General features: G+C 44.2%; 1 protein-coding gene across 1 annotated transcript in view; it reads right to left on the bottom strand.

Moving 5' to 3' along the window:
- LOC115141311 (calsyntenin-2-like) overlaps positions 1-23,517 on the bottom strand; it is a 584,100-nt gene that overhangs the window by 197,305 nt on the left and 363,278 nt on the right. The window contains exon 3 of the mRNA XM_065000494.1: positions 4,119-4,314. Coding sequence (XP_064856566.1) covers positions 4,119-4,314 — 196 coding nt within the window. The remainder of the gene's footprint in view (positions 1-4,118; positions 4,315-23,517) is intronic.

Genomic DNA, 23,517 nt, shown 5'->3' on the forward strand with positions numbered 1-23,517 from the left:
GTATATAGAATGGTGTCGTCTGCGTAGAGGTGGATCAGGGAATCGCCCGCAGCAAGAGCAACATCATTGATATATACAGAGAAAAGAGTCGGCCCGAGAATTGAACCCTGTGGCACCCCCATAGAGACTGCCAGAGGACCGGACAGCATGCCCTCCGATTTGGCACACTGAACTCTGTCTGCAAAGTAATTGGTGAACCAGGCAAGGCAGTCATCCGAAAAACCGAGGCTACTGAGTCGGCCGATAAGAATATGGTGATTGACAGAGTCGAAGGCCTTGGCAAGGTCGATGAAGACGGCTGCACAGTACTGTCTTTTATCGATGGCGGTTATGATATCGTTTAGTACCTTGAGTGTGGCTGAGGTGCACCCGTGACCGGCTCGGAAACCAGATTGCACAGCGGAGAAGGTACGGTGGGATTCGAGATGGTCAGTGACCTGTTTGTTGACTTGGCTTTCGAAGACCTTAGATAGGCAGGGCAGGATGGATATAGTCTGTAACAGTTTGGTCCAGGGTGTCTCCCCCTTTGAAGAGGGGGATGACTGCGGCAGCTTTCCAATCCTTGGGGATCTCGGACGATATGAAAGAGAGGTTGAACAGGCTGGTAATAGGGGTTGCGACAATGGCGGCGGATAGTTTCAGAAATAGAGGGTCCAGATTGTCAAGCCCAGCTGATTTGTACGGGTCCAGGTTTTGGAGCTCTTTCAGAACATCTGCTATCTGGATTTGGGTAAAGGAGAACCTGGAGAGACTTAGGCGAGGAGCTGCGGGGGGCGGAGCTGTTGGCCGAGGTTGGAGAAGCCAGGCGGAAGGCATGGCCAGCCGTTGAGAAATGCTTATTGAAGTTTTCGATAATCATGGATTTATCGGTGGTGACCGTGTTACCTAGCCTCAGTGCAGTGGGCAGCTGGGAGGAGGTGCTCTTGTTCTCCATGGACTTCACAGTGTCCCAGAACTTTTTGGAGTTGGAGCTACAGGATGCAAACTTCTGCCTGAAGAAGCTGGTCTTAGCTTTCCTGACTGACTGCGTGTATTGGTTCCTGACTTCCCTGAACAGTTGAAGATGTTCCCTGAACATCGAAGAGTCCCCATATCACGGGGACTCTTCGATGCTATTGCAGTCCGCCACAGGATGTTTTTGTGCTGGTCGAGGGCAGTCAGGTCTGGAGTGAACCAAGGGCTGTATCTGTTCTTGGTTCTGCATTTTTTGAACGGAGCATGCTTATCTAAAATGGAGAGGAAGTTGCTTTTAATGAATGACCAGGCATCCTCAACTGACGGGATGAGGTCAATGTCCTTCCGTAATACCCGGGCCAGGTCGATTAGGAAGGCCTGCTCACAGAAGTGTTTTAGGGAGCGTTTGACAGTGATGAGGGGTGGTCGTTTGACTGCGGCTCCGTAGCGGATACAGGCAATGAGGCAGTGATCGCTGAGATCCTGGTTGAAGACAGCGGAGGTGTATTTGGAGGGCCAGTTGGTCAGGATGACGTCTATGAGGGTGCCCTTGTTTACAGAGTTAGGGTTGTATCTGGTGGGTTCCTTGATGATTTTTGTGAGATTGAGGGCGTCTAGCTTAGATTGTAGGACTGCCGGGGTGTTAAGCATATCCCAGTGTAGGTCACCTAACAGAACAAACTCTGAAGCTAGATGGGGGGCGATCAATTCACAAATGGTGTCCAGGGCACAGCTGGGAGCTGAGGGGGGGTCGGTAGCAGGCGGCAACAGTGAGAGACTTATTTCTGGAGAGAGTAATTTTCTAAATTAGTAGTTCGAACTGTTTGGGTATGGACCTGGAAAGTATGACATTACTTTGCGGGTGCAGCGGAGGTAAGCCCAGGCACTGGGTGATGATGAGAGAGGTTGTATCTCTGGACATGCTGGTTGTAATGGGTGAGGTCACTGCATGTGTGGGAGGTGGGACAAAGGAGTTATCAGGGGTATGAAGAGTGGAACTAGGGGGTCCATTGTGAACTAAAACAATGATAACTAACCTGAACAACAGTATACAAGGCATATTGACATTTGAGAGAGACATACAGCGAGGCATACAGTAATCACAGGTGTTGAATTGGGAAAGCTAGCTAAAACAGTAGGTTAGACAACAACAGCTAATCAGCTGGCACGACAACAGCAGGTAAAATGGCGTTGACTAGGCAACGGGGCCAACAGATAAAACAAACAAGCAGAATGGAGTACCGTGATTAATGGACAGTCCAGCGTGCATCAGCTATGTGGCCAAGAGATCAGTGTCCAGGGGGCAGCGGTGGATGGGGAAGGGAAGCTGGACTGGCGAGTGTTATCCAGGTTAAAAAAAAACGAACAATGACTAAATAGCTTGTAGCTAGTTAGCTGGTTAGCTTCTGGAGGTTCTTGAGTGTGTTCTAAACATTTTTTAAATAATAGCGATTCCGTATCACATTGGGTGAGGCAGGTTTCCGGAGGGTATAAACAAATTAAAAATCAAAAAGAGATAGAAAGTAAATATGGGTGTTTGGGACGCGGCGATGCAGACGGTTAGCAGGCCTGTGCTAGCAAGCTAACAGTTCGTAGATAGCTAGATAGCTAGTTGTGAAGATCCAGCTGAAAAATGTTCCATTTGCGGTGGGAATCCGGGGAAGAAATTGGTGGATGAAAAAATAAATAGGTCCGTTATGCTCTGGTTAGAGTCGCGTTGTTCGAACTGGCGAGAGCTTTCCGGGCTGAAGGTTAGCTGATGACCGGTTAGCTGAAGACCGCTAGCATGGCTAGTGGTTTGCTGGCTAGCTTCAGTTGAGCTTCAGTTGAGGGGTTCCGGTGGTTCCGAAGTAAATATAAATATAAATACTTTAGGAAAAATAGCTACATTGGGTGAGGCGGGTTGCAGGAGAGTAATTGGAAGCTTAGGTTTAGCAAAAAGTTTTTAAAGAGATATGCGAAGAAAAATATGTAAAAAACGAAAGAGATATATACAGGGGACACGACACGACAGGACTTACTGCTACGCCATCTTAGAGTTCAGGCCTAGCCTATAGCCCTGATAGGACGACATCTCATTTCAGGGAAAAGTCTACAGTGAACCTGAAAATAAATGTGGAGAATGATGCATTTGTGATAGAGCTGTGACCATGATCATGATTGAAAACTTTTAATTTAAATAAGTAAAAATGGCCATTAACAATGACATAATAACTCAAGGCTATAACAACAACCTGAGTTCTAGGCGATTTATTACATATGTTTGCCAGCTCCAGGTAGGCTACACAAGTGGCTCAAATGGACATGCAATGACTCCAGTGATATCGTCATTTCAATATATATTTATTGTCTGAAATGGTAGGTTACAGTAGCCTACATTGGCATAGAATTGAATAGCCTACTTGATGGCCAACAGATGTAAATGTACCATATCATTCTACACATTTAATGGCATTTTCATTGTGGACTTTTTCCCATAACTTCCATTTCAAATGTCCACTCACGCAGCGCTCCAGACCCTAAAAGACCCTTCGCAGACCCTTCGCTTGATACGCTTATCCATAAGAAAAGTCGACATTAGAATTCAGTTTACTTTAAACCACTTTTGAGAAAATGTATCTAAAGAGCTGTAGTGGCCTACAGTTGTTTTCAAATGCTTTGTCACCGTTACATCAGTTCTAGCGGGTTTATATGTTTAATGGAATAAGGAGTGTCTCCATAATGACCAATCTAAATGGTCTACCTACAACGTGCGTGCTGCTTTGTCTCCGTGACTCAGCTGCCTCTGCTGCAGCACCGTCTCAACCACACACACTCCTCCTGCTCTCCCCCACTCACCACTCACACACACTCACTCACTCACTCACTCACTCACTCACTCACTCACTCACTCACTCACTCACTCACTCACTCACTCACTCACTCACTCACTCACTCACTCACTCACTCACTCACTCACTCACTCACTCACACACTCACACACTCACACACTCACACACTCAGTCGCTCTGTAACAGCCTCCTTACTGCCTGATAGTAGGCAGCAACGTTATTTGATTACAGTAGGCTTGGCTTCAGAGTGCAGTGTTGCAGGGAGCATAGCATTGAATCCATATGATTCATGAAGACAAACAGACAAAAATACATCCTGCCTTTCAAACTCACTTGTGTGACTTCTTCCCCCCGGTGCCCCCGGGTCCTGCTCCACAGTCATGGGCCTGAATGATAAAGGTATACTCCTTCTGAAGCTCACAGTCCACTAAGCCCCTGGCCCTCAGCTGACCCTCACCAGACGTCCCGTTCAGCACCACCGCCTCGAACGGAGCCTCCAGACCATGGATCTTAAATGCACAGATCTCCCCTGAAAAGAGAGAGAGAGAAAGACAGGGAGAGGAGGGGAGACAGGTTAGGGTGTGTTGGTTTCTGTATGTGAGAGAGTGCTATACTGTAATGGAGATATGCAATGCAGGGTCTAAATACAGTTTCTCAACCAAACCCCAGGAAGTCTTATTCAGACTCATCTGAGGAGACATCGTTTCTCAACCAAACCCCAGGAAGTCTTATTCAGACTCATCTGAGGAGACATCGTTTCTCAACCAAACCCCAGGAAGTATTATTCAGACTCATCTGAGGAGACATTGTTTCTCCACCAAACCCCAGGAAGTATTATTCAGACTCATCTGAGGAGACATCGTTTCTCCACCAAACCCCAGGAAGTCTTATTCAGAATCATCTGAGGAGACATCGTTTCTCAACCAAACCCCAGGAAGTCTTATTCAGACTCATCTGAGGAGACATCGTTTCTCAACCAAACCCCAGGAAGTATTATTCAGACTCATCTGAGGAGACATCGTTTTAAACAACATGTGCATTGGGCTCATATAATCAGTTGAGCACTGTAAAGAATACCTCTGATCATTCCAATTCCCTGGAAGGTTCCGGTTTAATTTTTGAGCAGGCAGAGAAACAACAACAACAATAACAACAACAATATGAATGCACAGCGGAGTCACCCACAAAGTCACCCTCTCTGGAACAGGACTAACAAACTCACTCATTCAACAACGAATCCCTCTCCTGAAGATGCCAAGGACAAACCAGCCCGCCCACAGTCTGCCGCTCACTCCCATCACGCATTGTTACTCCAGACCGTACAAACAATCAACAACTTAGTAACAAAAAACTTGATAAAAAAACAAAAACACTACCTCTCAAAGTCACCCTGGTTCGTTTGAGAGACAATGAGGGAACAGCAAATCATTTTACAAAGCTACACAATGAGGCAGACCAAAACAAAAGAGCAAAACGTCTCATCTCCTACAGAGGAAGTGTTGAAATTACAATTTGTCCACAGGGGAGAGTGAGAGAGATTGAAAAAAGAGAGAGAGAGAGAGGGAGAGAGAATGAGATAGAAGGAAAGGAGGAGAGAAAGAGAATGAGAGAGAAGAAAGAGAGTGAGAGAGAGAGAGAGAGACGGGAGAGAGAGAGAGAGAGAGAGAGAGAGAGAGAGAGAGAGAGAGAGACGGGGGAGAGAGAGAGAGAGAGACGGGGGAGAGAGAGAGAGAGAGAGACGGGGGAGAGAGAGAGAGAGAGAGAGAGAGGTTGGACAAAGCAGAGTCTGTTTTGGAGTTGGCGAGGTGAATGCTTTAGATGCGTGGCGCTTGCCTGCGTTTTTACTGGGGGATTTGAGGAAATCACTTAGCACGAGTTATAAACTCTGACTTGTGACGGCTAATTGCGCCAATATCACTTAAACTAACAGGAAGGACTAAATTGGATTCCGCCATAGCTTTGTGTGCGCATCGCTGCTGGCTAGTTGTGATAAGAGCAACTTTATTTTCCCCTCCTTCCCTTTCTCTTCCCTTTCATCCCGGTCGAACATAATCTCATCTCCTTCTACAGCGGGAGTGTTGAAATTACAATTTGAAAGAGAGAGAGAGAGAGAGAGAGAGAGAGAGAGAGAGAGAGAGAGAGAGAGAGAAGGAAATGGGGAGATGGAGAAAGAGAATGAGAGCAAGAGAGTAGGAGCTAGGAGACAGAGAGAAAGAGAATGAGAGAGAGAGAGAAAGAGAGCTACTCGGTAGGCTGTGTAAGACTTTGCCTTTGTATTACCTGAACAATAACTTATCAGAAATAAATGGGCTCCTACAATGCAAAGAGGCATAGAAGCTGCGTGGGAAAATAATCAGAAAAAGACGGCAAAGCTAATGGCGTGTGACGAGGAGAGGTAATGGTCTCGATGGGTGAAGTTGCCTTGATACCACAAAAAAACAGATATTTTTTTAAATCCATCACTGTGGTAGGAAAAATAAGCCTAGTATACATCCGAATATACACCAGAGTTCAGTATAACTGCAGGACACTGCAAAATACAACAGTCGACTGCAGTTACTGCAGTTAAACTGCACTTTCAAAACTGCCATCTTCTTTTGCAAGGGGACAGCCAAGTGAAGAAGTTTCCCACTATTAAGGGGAATATGCTAATGATATGCTAAACTCTTCCTCCTCCTCCTCCTCAGTGCATGGCAGGACGAGGCACACCTACAACTAATTTGTGATTACATTTTAACTCAGGGAGCGGAAAGGGGTCAAGGTGACCAGCATTGACCTTCATGCCAGACCTCCTCTTTTACAAAGTTGAATGAATAAACACATGGCCTCGCGCTGGGCTGCTAGCTGCTTGTCACACCTCCAGGCTGATATCAGATCCCCCAGCAGAGGAGAGCCTTTCTGAGGGACAGATTAGCTTTGAACCGTTGGCCTCGGCTCTGCTTCGGCTCGGCAGCAGCATGGTAACAGGAACAGATGTTGGGGGGCACTTGGCAGAGCTGTGGGACTCGCCACCCTAATTGCTGCGATAAATTGTTAGCTAAATATGTGTCTCCGTGTCACATTAGCCTTTTATGAGGTAGATTTATGATTGGAAAAATCCAGGCAACGGCATGGTAGTCTTCAAGGAGATCCCCGGCACGGCCACGTTCTAATCTAATGGATGCAAATGAATGAGACATTATTAGTAGATGGCAGTGAGAAGGAGCAGGAACTAGATGTCATGGTTCTAGTTTAAGTTCTACAGAGGGGCACTGAGTTACCCACGTTAAGAAATGCTATCAAGGGGACTAACTGCAGTTATTATCAGTAGTACCAGTGGCGGTGTGTGTTTTTGTAGCCTGAGGGCCATGTCAGCGACACGGGGCCAAAACACTCTGGGGGACCCCAATCATTATCAGACCTGACAGAGCATCTCTGAGAAGACGAGCCAGATCAGAAAACACACATAAATGCCTGGGCCAAAGCATGCACTCACACATAGCACTGTTTACAAGCCCTTAAGTGTTTGAGGTTATCAGTCAGAGGTTGTTGATAAGAGCAGAGAGAGATGCAGGGATGGTGGCAGGGGAGATGAAAGGGGAGTTTGGGAGTATGAGAACATGGGCACTGCCTGAGGCATATTCTGATTTCACTGCTGGAGAGTGACCACACACACACACACACGCACACGCACACACAGCAGTAATGCCAGGACCCCCGCTCTAATCGGCACTGACATGACTTTCATTCTCCTACTGTTGGAACACACACAACACGACAGACTGAAAATACACTACCCTACTGAAAACACACTACCCTACTGAAAACACACTACCCTACTGAAAATACACTACCCTACTAGAAACACACTACCCTACTGAAAACACACTACCCTACTGAAAATGCACTACCCTACTGAAAATGCACTACCCTACTGAAAATACACTGCCCTACTGAAAACACACTACCCTACTGAAAACACACTGCCCTACTGAAAATACACAAATCAAAATCAAATCAAATGGATTTATATAGCCCTTCGTACATCAGCTGATATCTCAAAGTGCTGTACAGAAACCCAGCATAAAACCCCAAACAGCAAGCAATGCAGGTGTAGAAGCACGGTGGCTAGGAAAAACTCCCTAGAAAGGCCAAAACCTAGGAAGAAACCTAGAGAGGAACCAGGCTATGTGGGGTGGCCAGTCATCTTCTGGCTGTGCCGGGTGGAGATTATACCAGAGCATGGCCAAGATGTTCAAATGTTCATAAATGACCAGCATGGTCGAATAATAATAAGGTAGAGCAGTTGAAACTGGAGCAGCAGCACGGCCAGGTGGACTGGGGACAGCAAGGAGTCATCATGTCAGGTAGTCCTGGGGCATGGTCCTAGGGCTCAGGTCAGTTGAAACTGGAGCAGCAGCACGGCCAGGTGGACTGGGGACCGCAAGGAGTCATCATGTCAGGTAGTCCTGGGGCATGGTCCTAGGGCTCAGGTCAGTTGAAACTGAAGCAGCAGCATGGCCAGGTGGACTGGGGACAGCAAGGAGTCATCATGTCAGGTAGTCCTGGGGCATGGTCCTAGGGCTCAGGTCCTTTATTAAAGGAGAGTACAATGCACTACCCTACTGAAAATACACTACCCTACTGAAAATGCACTACCCTACTGAAAATGCACTACCCTACTGAAAATACACTACCCTACTGAAAATGCACTACCCTACTGAAAATACACTACCCTACTGAAAATACACTACCCTACTGAAAACACACTACCCTACTGAAAGCACACTACCCAACAAGAAGCACACTACCCTACTGAAAACGCACTACCCTACTGAAAATGCACTACCCTACTGAAAATACACTACCCTACTGAAAATGCACTACCCTACTGAAAATACACTACCCTACTGAAAATACACTACCCTACTGAAAACACACTACCCTACTGAAAGCACACTACCCTACTGAAAACATACTACCCTACTGAAAGCACACTACCCAACAAGAAACACACTACCCTACTGAAAGCACACTACCCTACTGAAAACACACTACCCCACACCACCCTCTATCTAATCACATTATACAATATCAATGTTTCTCAATCCTTTTAGAACTTAAATTCTACATTAACCGCCTGGTACGTGTAGTATTACAACAGTTGAGCAGCTTACAGCGATAATAACACATTCATACCATCAGTAATAACATCATCAGTAAAGGGTTTATTGTAATTGTGTGGTTAGTTATTGAAGACTAGCGGTGATTATACAACTCAGACTTTGCATCTAATTACCTAGTTATGTATTTTTCCATACCTTACCTCTGCTTCTCTTTCCCTATACTCCAATTACACACACACACACACACACACACACACACACACACACACACACACACACACACACACACACACACACACACACACACACACACACACACACACACACACACACACACACACACACACACACACACACACACACCAATTAGCTATTGATTGCCCTCCAACCTCCTCTCTGCACTTCACTCACATATTTCTTCCACCCCCTTTCCACCCCCGGCCCTCTCTGCTGCAGGGCAGAGATAGACTGTCAGCCACATAGCTCCAGAGACGAGGCCAAATTGAAAATGCTGTAATTATGCTCTTCATGAAATGAGTCAGATGAGAAGTGAAGAAAACACACACTAGAAGAGAAGCTGTCTGTCCGTTTCTGAAGTATTAATAGTAATTCAGCCTGTGTGTTCTGGCTAGAGCTTGAACTGGAGAAATCAGAGTGGTGTGAGATTGTGTGTGTGTGTGTGTGTGTGTACAAGAGATTTAATTAAGAGGGAACTCAGACATGATTTTCTCGACCTTGTCTCATCACCCTTAATTACAGAAAGGCTGCTCTGTGTGAGTTAATGTCATCCCACTATCGCTCTGACTGACAGAGATAACCCACTGTCTCTCTGACTGACAGAGATAACCCACTGTCTCTCTGACTGACAGAGAGAACCCACTGTCTCCCTGACTGACAGAGAGAACACGGAACACACTTTCTGCTCTGTTGGTCTGAGGGAACACAACTGTCCTCATCACACAGCTCCAGTCCTCAACACAACATGGCTGTACTGCTGCATTCTGGACCTGAAGATGTTTTAGGCTGTGTACTTAATAGCTGTTTGTAGTGCATCAGACCATGAGCCTTAATTTATTCTCTACAGGCAGTACACTGGACGACACACAGGGTCCTAAACACATCAATGCTGTTTTACTCTGACTGATCCAGGGCAGGTTGGGTGTTTAGGAGTGCTGACACTGTGTGAGGCCCCAAACACCCACTTCCCCTTTGCCAATATACCCTAGTTAGTCACAAAACACCAGTGGGATACATGCCAATTAACTCAGCATAGACACAGGAACAGGGCCAAAACAACACACGCACACATACACACACCACCACCACCCAACCGTTGATAACAGACCACCAACCAACGCATCACCAACACAGAAAACCTTACAGCAAACACACACACAAACAGCAAGAGGATATATCAATCAGTTAACCAGGCATGTGACCACTACTCTGTTAGTCAGAGAACATCCATCACCTACTGTCAGTCAATTACAGAGAGCTAACAGCAATCAGATAGCCAATCAACAGTATAACAACAACACTGCAGATGTTTCCCCCACTGAGACCTGTATTATACAGGACTCCATGGGAACGATGGAGGGATAGAGAGATGGAGGGATGGATGGATGGAGGGATAGAGAGATGGAGGGATGGATGGATGGAGGGATAGAGAGATGGAGGATTGGATGGATGGAGGGATAGAGAGATGGAGGAATGGATGGATGGAGGGATGGATGGATGGAGGGATAGAGAGATGGAGGAATGGATGATGGAGGGATAGAGAGATGGAGGAATGGATGGATGGAGGGATTTTCCTGGGTAAGATAAAGTAGCTTTTATTCCCAGTTATACTGTAAATCCTTCTTTGTAGGCATGGCAACAGTTCCGAGAAGTTGTCATAATGATTGAATTACATATTTTTTAAATTCAGTTTCTATGCAGATGGTTGGCTCCGTAGATAGAAACTAGTGAGTCCAAGTGCTAACTGGCTAAACCTACACTTTTCACTTTCAATTAACAATGTCAACATTGTGCCAATGTGTTTGTCTTGAACTACCATCTGTTGTTGTGACTGTAGAAATTTGCAGAAGACATATGTTTGTCTTATAATGTATAAGGTATGACACCAATCCATGCTTTGCTTCCCCTGGCACTGTTGCCACACACTAACGTTTTAGCATTTGTGGCACAAATGAGCGGTGGCTTCTTTCTTGCTGAGCGCCCTTTCAGGTTATGTCGATATAGGGCTCGTTTTACTGTGGATATAGATACTTTTGGACCTGTTTCCTCCAGCATCTTCACAAGGTCCTTTGCTGTAGTTCTGGGAGTGACTTGCACTTTTCACACCAAAGTACTTTCATCTCTAGGAGACAAAACCTGTCTCCTTCCTGATCGGTATGACGGCTGCGTGGTCCCATGGTGTTTATAATTGCATACTGTTGTTTGTACAGATGAACGTGTTACCTTCAGGCATTTGGAAATTGCTCCCAAGGATGAACCAGACTTGTGGAGGTCTACAATGTTTTCTGAGGTCTTGGCTGATTTCTTTTGATTTTCCCATGATGTATGGTAGGGCTTGGATCACTCTGTTCTGTTAGTTCTGATATTGGAGGTATGGTAGGGCTTGGATCATTCTGTTCTGTTAGTTCTGATATTGGAGGTATGGTAGGGCTTGGATCATTCTGTTCTGTTAGTTAAATATTGGAGGTATGGTAGGGCTTGGATCACTCTGTTCTGTTAGTTCTAATATTGGAGGTATGGTAGGGCTTGGATCATTCTGTTCTGTTAGTTCTGATATTGGAGGTATGGTAGGGCTTGGATCACTCTGTTCTGTTAGTTCTAATATTGGAGGTATGGTAGGGCTTGGATCACTCTGTTCTGTTTGTTCTAATATTGGAGGTATGGTAGGGCTTGGATCATTCTGTTCTGTTAGTTCTGATATTAGAGGTATGGTAGAGCTTGGATCACTCTGTTCTGTTAGTTAAATATTGGAGGTATGGTAGGGCTTGGATCACTCTGTTCTGTTAGTTCTGATATTGGAGGTATGGTAGGGCTTGGATCATTCTGTTCTGTTAGTTAAATATTGGAGGTATGGTAGGGCTTGGATCACTACGTTCTGTAAGGGAAGACCCCCCTGTATTGGACAAAAATGAATGGGAAGTCATTGGCATCGGACAAACCATATACACATTGTCCAATACCACCCAATTCGGGGTGGATTCATGCAAAGTGTATTGCAAATGCCATATGGCAATTGCCAGTTGTAACACTTTAAAAATTCAACAGGTGGCGAATCCGCTCCACCGTGGTTTTTCATATTGGAAATGTAACCCAAGTCAACGTCCAAAAGCAAAATTTTGAAAATATGATTTTTTTGTCAAAAACTTATCACCCCTTAAAAAAGTGCTTTCTGGACCGTTTTTCGAAATTCTTTCGAATTTTTTGTCAATTACACATGTGTAAGAACTGTAGGAATACACTTTTGTCCAATTTTATTATCATATTTTTTTATTTTTTACATGCGCATAAGTAATATGTTTTGTCCATTTTCAATATGATTTCATAGGAAGTCAAAAGTCAAAAATGTCAACATTTTGTAAAAAACTTCACACACCCTTAAAAAGTGCTTTCTGTACCGTTTTTCGAAATTCTTTCAAATTTTGTGTCAATTACACACGTATAAGAACTGTATCAACATACTTTAGTTGTATTTTATTATCATTATTATATTTTTTTTTTTACTTGTGCATAAGGAATATGATTTGTCCATTTACAATATGATTTCATAGGAAGTCAAAAGTCAAAGTCAAAAGTCACTTTTTTTGGGGCCAAATGCCATATGATATTTGACATGCTCAAAAATGCTAAATTGACTGGCCTGATGAACACAGGATGGTCGAGCAGTGATAGTTGTACCTTTCCATCACTCGTTGTGTTGATTTCATCATGTCCATTTGGTGTTGTTTTTTCACTATAGAATCATATTGCAAATGCACGTGCATTGTTGTGCAACTGGTAACCCAAAAATAAAAATATGGTTGTAAATGCATTTACCGGTCATTCTGATATTAATGCTCGCTATGGGAACACAGGATGGCCGGGCAGTGATAGTTGTTCCTTTCCATCACTCGTTGTGTTGATTTCATCATGTCCATTTGGTGATGTTTTTTCACTATAAAATCATATTGCAAGTGCACGTGCATTTGCAATAAGTTTCAATGGGCATTTACCATATGAAATTTGACATGCTCAAAAATGCTAAATTGACTGGCCTGATGAACACAGGATGGCCGATCAGTGATAGTTGTACCTTTCCATCACTCGTTGTGTTGATTTCATCATGTCCATTTGGTGATGTTTTTTCACTGTTGAATCATATTGCAAGTGCGCGTGCATTTGCAATATGGTTCAATTGGCATTTACCATATGAAATTTGACATGCTCAAACATGCAAAATTGACTGGCCTAATGAACACAGGATGGCCGAGCAGTGATAGTTGTACCTTTCCATCACTCGTTGTGTTGATTTCATCATGTCCATTTGTTTATGTTTTCTCACTTTTGCAAAGTCACTGTGCATTTGCAATATGGTTCAATGGGCAGGTACCATCACGAATTTGTCATGCTATAAAAATCCTGCAGGAATGTGAAATTGACTGGCCCGATGAACTCGGGATGGCTGGGCAGTGATTCTGGTTCATCTCAATGGCTCGTTAGGGTTGATTTCAGAATGTCACTTTTGGTGATGGTACCTCACTGTTTAAACATATTGCAAATGGACAAGAGTCACCAGCAAATCACCGTCCATCAGTCAATTAGATATCATTCTGACACCAAACTGATACAAACTGACACTAAACCCACTTTTTCCAACTCGTTTAGTAGCCAACTATCACATACTTCAGAGCTGGCCCAAAATTCACAACGCGTTCGGTTCAAACCATAAAAAAAACATAAAACACATAGTTACGTTCTAGCTGCGGGTCCATTTCTTATGTTACGTGTAGGCCTAGCTGAGGCGACCCCGAATCCCAAGTTTCGGCTCGATCGGTCATTTGGTGTCCGAGCAAAACCCTAATTGGTGCTGAAAATCAACTTTTTTCTATGACTTGCTACGGGGTCCTTGAATGAGCTATCAGACCGAAACGTTGGGGTCTGTCTATATGGGCCGAGACGGTCGCAATGCACCTAGTCTTGTGTCTCTGAGACATTTCTAAATGTCGCCATTTCGTAATGGTCAAAATGAATTGAAGTCATTGCAAATGTACGAAGCTGTTTCTCGGTCCGAGAACCGTCTAGAGCCCCGTAACTCACCACGCACTATCAACCTGAGGTCTAGAATAGGATTCTAAAGTTTCGGAACTCTAGGTCTGACAGTTCTTTAAAAGTTCCAACAAGGTTAACTAATGCAGGCAGTGTATGTCTCTACGCACCCCAATTGGGTCCCTCCTTCCAAGCTGTGTGTGTGTGTGATTTAGTTTTCCTTTGAAATTTTATGGGAAAAATGACTGATTTACAGTTCATGGGGGTTGCCTAATCACATATATGAAGTTTTGGAAAGATCTGACTTTTTTAACCCCTCGAAACAGCCCAAGAGACACCAATTATGGCTCTTCCGGTTGGCACAGGAAGCTATAAGTCAACACATATCCTCATTGGGGTATGCTTTTACAGAATCCTGAGTTTTAAGTCTTTACGTTAAGAACTGACTGATTTACACAGGGTTGAATGCACTATGTCTATCAAACTGCAGGCAGGGTATGGAAAAACACTTTTAGGGTGATTTTAACCACTTCCGGTTGGTCCAGGAAGCTTAGAATCAACACAGGTAGACCTCATACTGGCCTGATGGACTGTTACCAAAGACAGGTTCATACGGCATTCATAACCCATATAGGCTTAGGGTTGAATTTAGGGGTGCAGGCAATGTATTCCTATGGGGAGAGAAGTCAATGCAAACTCTTTGAAGTAAACACCTTTTAACTATTAAGGGTTAATGCCACACGGTCAAGGTTAGGCTTGCACGGATCGGGAGGACCTTAGGAACGTACCTGAGTTCGAATTGTGCTTCTCACCCTAACGGTTCTCTCACTGTCACCCAAAAGCAAATGACATTGAGGGTCAGGCTTCGTTTTGGTTCTGCTTTTCTTCAAGGTCACTGCACTCAGAGCGAGCTACGGTCAAGCGGGGCGTCTCGTTGAACTCGCCACAGTCTGGAGACTATGGTGATGCCATTTATTGTGTTGATTTCAGAATGCCATTTTGGTGATGGTCCCTCTCCGTTTAAACATATTGCTAATGTACAAAAGTCAACTAGCAAGTCAGTGTCCATCAGTCAATTAGATGTCATTCTGACACCAAACTGATACCAATTGACACCAAACCCACTTTTTCCAACTCATTTAGAAGCCAACTATCACATATGTCAGAGCAGGCCCACAATTCACAGCGCCTTTAGTTTAAAACATAATAAAAACGTAAAACACATAGTTACGTTCTAGCTGCGGGTCCAGGTCGGACATCATGTGAAGGCCTATGTGAGGCGACCCCGAATCCCGAGTTTCGGCTCGATAGGTCCTTCAGTGCCCGAGTAAAACCCTAATTGGTGCTGAAAATCCACTTTTTTCCATGCCTTGCTATGGGGTCCTTAAATGAGCTATCGGACCGAAACGTTGGGGTCTGTCTATATGGGCCGAGACGGTCGCAATGCACCTAGTCTTGTGTCTCTGAGACATTTCTAAATGTCGCCATTTTCGTAATGGTCAAAATGAATTGAAGTCATTGCAAATGTACGAAGCTGTTTCTCGGTCCGAGAACCGTCTAGAGCCACGTAACTCACCACGCACTATCGACCTGAGGTCTAGAACAGGATTCTAAAGTTTCGGAACTCTAGGTCTGACGGTTCTTTCAAAAGTTCCAACAAGGTTAACTAATGCAGGCAGTGTATGTCTCTACGCACCCCAATGGGTCCCTACTTCCAAGCTGTGTGTGTGTGTGATTTAGTTTTCCTTTGAAATTTTATGGGAAAAATGACTGATTTACAGTTCATGGGGGTTGTCTAATCACATATATGAAGTTTTGGAAAGATCTGACTTTTTTAACCCCTCGAAACAGCCCAAGAGACACCAATTATGGCTCTTCCGGTTGGCACAGGAAACTATAAGTCAACACATATCCTCACTGGGGTATGCTTTTACAGAATCCTGAGTTTTAAGTCCTTACGTTAAGAATTGACTGATTTACACAGGGTTGAATGCACTATGTCTATCAAACTGCAGGCAGGGTATGGATAAACACTTTTAGGGTGATTTTAACCACTTCCGGTTAGTCCAGGAAGCTTAGAATCAACACAGGTAGACCTCGTAGTGGCCTGATGGACTGTCATCGAAGACAGGTTCATACGACATTCATAACCCACATAGGGTTCAGGTTGAATTTAGGGGTGCAGGCAAAGTATTCCTATGGGGAGAGAAGTCAATGCAAACTCTTTGAAGTAAACACCTTCTTTTAACTATTAAGGGTTAATGCCACACGGTCAACGTTAGGCTTGCACGGATCGGGAGGACCTTAGGAACGTACCTGAGTTCGAATTGTGCTTCTCACCCTAACGGTTCTCTCACTGTCACCCAAAAGCAAATGACGTTGTGGGGCAGGCTTCATTTTGGGCCTACTTTTTCTCATTTTTTCTCACCGAGCGAGCTACGGTCAAGCGGGGCATCTTGTTGAACTCGGCATGGCCTAGAGAATATGGAAATGCCATTGTTGGCTTTGTGTGTCTTTAAGCACCGCACTTTGTCACTCCATCCTTGCTGTGTGTGTGTTTATGTGTGTGTGTGTGAGAGAGAGCTTTTCTTTGACATCTGTTGGGAGAAATGACTGACTTACAGTTTATGGGGGTTGCCTAATCACACATATGAAGTTTTGAAAAGATCTGACCTTTTTAACCCTTGGAAACTGCCACTGTGACACCATTTAAGGCACTTCCGGTTGGCACAGGAAGCTATAAATAAACTCATATCATGATTGGGGTATGCCTTTACAGAATCCTGAGTTTGAAGTCTTTACGTTAAGAACTGAGTTATTTACGGAGGGTTTAGTGAGTGTGTGTTATTTCAGAAAATCATAGAAAATCACATAAATCTCGCAGAGCTCCGCAGCACACTTTAAAAAGATTCGTAAGAACACCCTGCAACTGGATCTGTAACCGTTGAAAAAAAAAACACCTATCCGTGAACATCACGAATATGTCGTTGTACGATTTCTCTTAAATGACGATAGATAAATGGCTGGTTCTTTTTTTATTGACACCGGAGGCTCCTTGACTTTGACGTGAAGTGGAAAAATAATTTCTCTATTTTCATTTTGGACCTTTAATCCCAGATAAATGGCCATAACTCAAAAACCGTTGAGGCCTAGACGCCATTTTGTTCGGGGCCAACTGCCCATTATGCCGCCCCTACGCCACCGAGTTTCGGCTTCTAAATATTTTCAGTTTTCGAGATAAGGCCCCGTCGTGAATCGTGATGTTTTGTCCAATAGCAATATGATTGCTTATGCCCTCTTGTGGGAATTTCCGGGACAGCGGAAAAATGACCTAAATCTTATTATTTTTGTAAAACGGAAACCGAATGTCCGACAAAGTTCATTTGATGACTTCCTGGTAGGTCCGGCCCTGCCGCTCGGCCCGACGCCGTCCGCGAATTTTACAAATGATTTCGGACGTCTAGTAAGGGACCGTACATTTGCAATATGGACTTTCTCACTAACCATACAGGTACTGCCGAAATCTTCACTTAAGCTATGTTAGTTCTGATATTAGAGGTATGGTAGAGCTTGGATCACTCTGTTCTGTTAGTTAAATATTGGATGTATGGTAGGGCTTGGATTACTCTGTTCTGTTTGTTCTAATATTGGAGGTATGGTAGGGCTTGGATCATTCTGTTCTGTTAGTTAAATATTGGAGGTATGGTAGGGCTTGGATCATTCTGTTCTGTTAGTTAAATATTGGAGGTATGGTAGAGCATCACTCTGTATAAGGACAGGCAGCGAATGAAAGAGAAGAAAAATGGACCAAAACACAAACAAAGCAAGGCAATCACATTGAAGCACACTGGAAATCAATAGTTTATTTTTTCTACTTCCCTGTGTAGAATAGCATGGGGGAGAGACAGCATGTGTCCTCACTCCTCTCATTTGAGGCCATTTAGAGTTCAATGCGTTCAAATATCCCTATTAGAGTTTACGATCTTTGTTAACATCCCGGAGGACAGTACTTATCCTATAGGCCTATTCTCTCCAAAAAGGGACTGATAGGAGGGTGAGAGACAGCAGCCAGTCATTTGGCCCTGCCTCTGGCCATGGAGCATTTCTATTGTATGGAGAAGCAACAAAGCACTATAGTATCATGATATCTTCTGGGTGAATGAGCATGAGTTACATACTGTAGCTTCCCCTTACAATGTAAATATCTCTACCCAAGGCTGCTGACTACAATTTACAATGAAAAATCAATTTCTATTAATTCAGTTATACATATTTCCAATGAAGTCATCGAGTTCATTGTATCTCTCTCTGTTGAGGAGGCTCACCTACTTGTAGCCCATCTCTAGTGTAGAACAGTGTGCCTAGTGACTAGTGCTTCCACACCATTGAAAATAATAGTGGAAAATGAGCTGACACTTTGAGATGAGCAGGAACAAAAATCAATGTAGAGAATACATTTGGAGCAGAGACTGCAGTGGAGCTGATGGAGCTGTGGAGCTGATGGAGCTGTGGAGCTGAGCGGTAGGATGGTGCAGACTGTAGGACTGCCTCAGGTGACACCGCTCTTACTGCAGTTTACCTTCAGGGGAAGAGAGAGAGTGAGAGGAGGAGAGGAGGAAGAGAGGAGAGAGAGGAGAGAGAGAGGGTGAGAGGATGGAAAGGAGAGGGAGAGGGAGAGGGTAAGAGGAGAGAGAGGAAAGGGAGAGAGGGAGAAGGTGAGAGGAGAGAAAGGAGAGGGTAAGGACAGAGGGGGATAGGGTGAGAAAGGAGAGGGTGAGAGGAGAGAAAGGAGAGGGAAAGTAGAGAGGGGGGAGAGAAAGGAGAGTGAGAGTAGAGAGGGAGAGGGTGAGAGGAGATAGAGACAGGGAGCGGGTGAGAGGAGAGGGAGACAGGGAGAGGGTGAGAGGAGAGAAAGGAAAGGGAGATTGTGAGAGGAGAGAAAGGAGGGGGAGATGGTGAGAGGAGAGAAAGGAGGAGAGGAGAGAGGGAGAGGGTGAGAGGAGAGGGAAAGAGTGAGAGGAGAGAAATGAGAGGGAGAGGGTGGGAGGAAAGAAAGGGGAGGGAGAGGGGAGAGGGGGAGATGAGAGAAAGGAGAAAGGAGAGAGAAAGGAGAAAGGGAGAGGGTGAGAGGAGAGAAAGGAAAGGGAGAGAAGAGAGGGATAAGGAGAGGAGAGAGAGGAGAGGGAGAGAGGAGAGAGAGGAAATTGAGATTGTGAGAGGAGAGAAAGGAGGAGAGGGAGAGGGTGAGAGGAGAGAAATAAGAGGGAGAGGGCGGGAGGAAAGACAGGAGAGGGGGAGGGGAGAGTGGGAGATGAGAGAAAGGAGAGAGAAGGGAGAAAGAAGGCGGGTGAGAGGAGAGAAAGGAGAGGGAGAGGAGAGAGAGGACAGGGAGGGAGGAGAGAGAGGTAGAGAGGAGATGGAGAGGAGAAAGTAGAGAGAGGAAAGGGAGAGGAGAGAGGAGAGAGGAAAGGGAGTGGAGAGAGTAGAGAGGAGAGAGGAAATGGAGGGGAGAGAGGAGAGAGGAGAGAGAGGAGAGAGGGTAAAGGAAGAGGAGATGAGGAGAAGGGAAAGGGGGGAGCGGGAGTAGAGAGAAGAGGAAGAGACATGTCTACGAATGGTTGTTATGAAAATATTTGTTTCAGGGAACTTTATGAGCCTGTAGTGTTGTCCCCTAGAGTATCCTGCTGAAAGACCATGTATGATTGACTCTTAAGATCAGTCAGAAAGCCAATCAGCAGTCAGATGACTGCTTTGTTATCATCTTGACAACTGAAATCCCCAGGTAAAGTTGTTTTGTATGTGCATGTGTGTGTTGCTGTGTGATTGTGTAGGTCCTATGTTGGAGGGTGTCTTAGTTCAGAAGTTTTATCCGGGATCAGAAGCTTATACAGGGTGATTTTCTGGCCATTGAAATGGTAAAATATGCAAAGCTTTATGAGAGTCTGTCTGAACTGAGTTCCCTGCATACACACCGTGTAATCCAAACTAAAATGCTTAGAGGCTAAATGTTCTCTTTGCTCTCATTGGAGAGAAGTTTTGTTGCAGAAGGAGGAGTCATGAAAAACGCTTCACAGAACGGCACAGAACTTTTTCCTCTCAGGTCTTTTGACACCGGTGGGCCACCACTGCTCATTGATACTGCTCAAATTGGGCCAGAGCCAGGGACTAGGGAGTGGAAAGATAGGGCAGGCTCTGCCAAATGTGGTTGTGTCTGAGGCGGAGGGAGGGAGAGAGATGAGAGAAAATGATAGGCAGATGATTTCACGTCAACTGAGTAAAAACTGGCAAAGGCCCATTGTACTCAATGTCTTGCTTTGCCTACACCTCTCTCTATTTGTGTGAATGTGTGTGTGTCTGTGTGAGTGTGTGAGTGTGTGTGTACCTGTTTATGTGGCTATGAAAACAGTGGTAAATGGTAGGATGACTAGAGCCATCTCGCTGTGTACACACCTGTCTTCTTCCGTGTGTGTGTGTGTGTGTGTGTGTGTGTGTGTCTTGCCTATCAGCTCTCCAGTGTGTCTTCATTAACACTTTCAACACCTGACAGGTAGAACAGATTGAAAATGCAGGGTGATGATCCTGTCAGGCAGAGGAAAACAACTCTCCCCCACCATCTCTCTACATTGGCTTGCAAAAGTATTCACCCCAATGGCATTTTTCTATTTTGTTGCCTTACAACCTGGAATTAAAATGTATTTTTTGAATCATTTGATTTACACAACATGCCTACCACTTTGAAAATGCAAAATATGTTTTATTATGAAACAGAAGAAATTAGACAAAAAAAACGGAAAACTTGAGAGTGCATAACTATTCACCCCCCGAAAGTCAACACTTTGTAGCGGCAACATTTGCAGCAATTACAGCTGCAAGTCGCTTGGGGTACGTGTCTATAAGCTTGGCACATCTAGCAACTGGGATTTTTGCCCATTCTTCAAGTCAAAACTGCTCCAGCTCCTTCTAGTTGGATGGGTTCCGCTGGTGTACAGCAATCTTTAAGTCACACCACAGATTCTCAATTGGATTGAGGTCTGGGCTTTGAATAGGCCATTCCAAGACATTTAAATGTTTCCCCTTAAACCACTTGAATGTTGCTTTAGTGTTATGCTTAGGGTCATTGTCTTGCTGGAAGGTGAACCTCTGTCCCAGTCTCAAATCTCAGAGAGACTGAAACAGGTTTCCCTCAAGAATTTCCCTGTATTTAGCACCATCCATCATTCCTTCAGTACTGACCAGTTTCCCAGTCCCTGTAGATGAAAAACATTGTGCTGCCACAATGGGGCGGCAGGGTAGCCTAGTGGTTAGAGCATTGGACTAGAAAACTGAAAGGTTGCCAGTTCAAATCCCTGATCTGACAAGGTACAATATCTGTCGTTCTGCCCCTGAACAGGCAGTTAACCCACTGTTCCTAGGCCGTCATTGAAAATAAGAATTTGTGACTTGCCTAGTAAAATAAAGGTACACAAAAAAAAAAACATGATGCTGCCACCACAATGCTTCAGTGTGGGGATGGTGTTCTCGGGGTGATGAGAGTGGTTGTGTTTGCACCAGACATAGCATTTTCCTTGATGGCCAAAAAGCTCAACGTTAGTCTCATCTGACCAGAGTACCTTCATCCATATGTTTGGGGAGCCTCCAACATGCATTTTGGCAAACACCAAACGTGTTTGCTTATTTTTTTCTTAAAGTAATTGCATTTATCTGGCCACTGTTCAGTAAAGCCCAGCTCTATGGAGTATACAGCTTAAAGTGGTCCTATGGACAGATACCACAATCTCTGCTGTGGAGCTTTGCAGCCCCTTCAGGGTTATCTTTGGTCTCTTTGTTGCATCTCTGATTTGGAACTACCCATCCCGGATCCGGGAGAATTGTCATCAAGTGACACTAATTAGCATAACGCAACGGACAAAAAATATTACTAGAAAATGTTCATATTCATGAAATCACAAGTGAAATATAGTGAAACACGGCTTAGCCTTTTGTTAATCACCCTGTCATCTCCAATTTTGAAATTATGCTTTACAAAGCAAGACAAGCATTTGTGTAAGTTTATCGATAGCCTAGCATAGCATTATGTCCAGTTAGCAGCAGGAAGCTTGGTCACGAAAATCAGAAAAGCAATCAAATTAACTGTTTACCTTTGATGATCTTTGGATGTTTTCACTGACGAGACTCCCAGTTAGACAGCAAATATTAATTTTGTTCCATAAAGATTATTTTTATAGCCGAAATACCTCCCTTTGTTCTTCACGTTTGGTTGAGAAATCCACCGGAAACTGCGGTCACGACAACTGCGAAAAATATTCCAAATTAGATCCATAATATCGACAGAAACATGGCAAAAGTTTTTTATAATCAATCCTTAAGGTGTTTTTCAAATATCTATTCCATAATATATCAACCGGGTCAGTTGGCTTCTTAGTAGGAGCGAGAGAAACAATGGCCACATTTGTCTATTACGCACATTTCACTCTGAGAGCCACCAGCTGATCACAGACGCAATGTTGTCGCTCACACTCATTTTTCAAAATAAAAGCCTGAAACTATGTCTTGTTACACTAGACACATTAGGGAAGCCATAGAAAAAGGAATCTGGTTGACTGCTCACTGCTCAATAGGGACGCATAGGAACGCAGAGGTTTCTAAATAAGAGTCACTTCCTGATTGGATTTTTCTCAGGCTTTCGCCTGCAATATAAGTTCTGTTATACTCACAGACAATATTTTTACAGTTTTGGAAACTTTAGAGTGTTTTCTATCCTAAGCTGTCAATTATATGCATATTCTATTATCTGGTCCTGAAAAATAGCCCGTTAACATTGGGAACGTTATTTTTCCAAAAATGAAAATAGTGCCCCCTAGTTTCAAGAGGTTAATGCCATCCTTGCCTGGTCCGTGAGATTTGGTGGGCAGCCCTCTCTTGGCAGGTTTGTTGTGATGCCATATTCTTTCTCTTTCCTAATAATGTGTTTATTTGGTGCTCCTTGGGATGTTCAAAGTTTCGGATGTTTTTAGAACCCAACCCTGATCTGAACTTCTCTACAACGTTGTCCCTGACCTGTTTGGAGAACTCCTTGGTCTTCATGGTGCCCCTTGCTTAGTGGTGTTTCAGACTCTGAGGCCTTCCAGAACAGGTGTATAAATACTGAGATCATGTGACAGATCATGTGACACTTAGATTGCACAAAGGTGGACCTAATTATGTGTCTTCCAAAAGTAACTGGTTGCACCAGATCTTATTTAGGGGCTTCATAGTAAAGGGGGTGAATACATACGCATACGCATACGTGAATTAATATTTTTTAACTTCACTTCACCATTTTGGACGATTTTGCGTATGTCTATTACATGAAATCCAAATAAAAACCA

This window comes from Oncorhynchus nerka, linkage group LG14 (assembly GCF_034236695.1).
Source record: "Oncorhynchus nerka isolate Pitt River linkage group LG14, Oner_Uvic_2.0, whole genome shotgun sequence".
Taxonomy (NCBI): Eukaryota; Metazoa; Chordata; class Actinopteri; order Salmoniformes; family Salmonidae; genus Oncorhynchus; species Oncorhynchus nerka.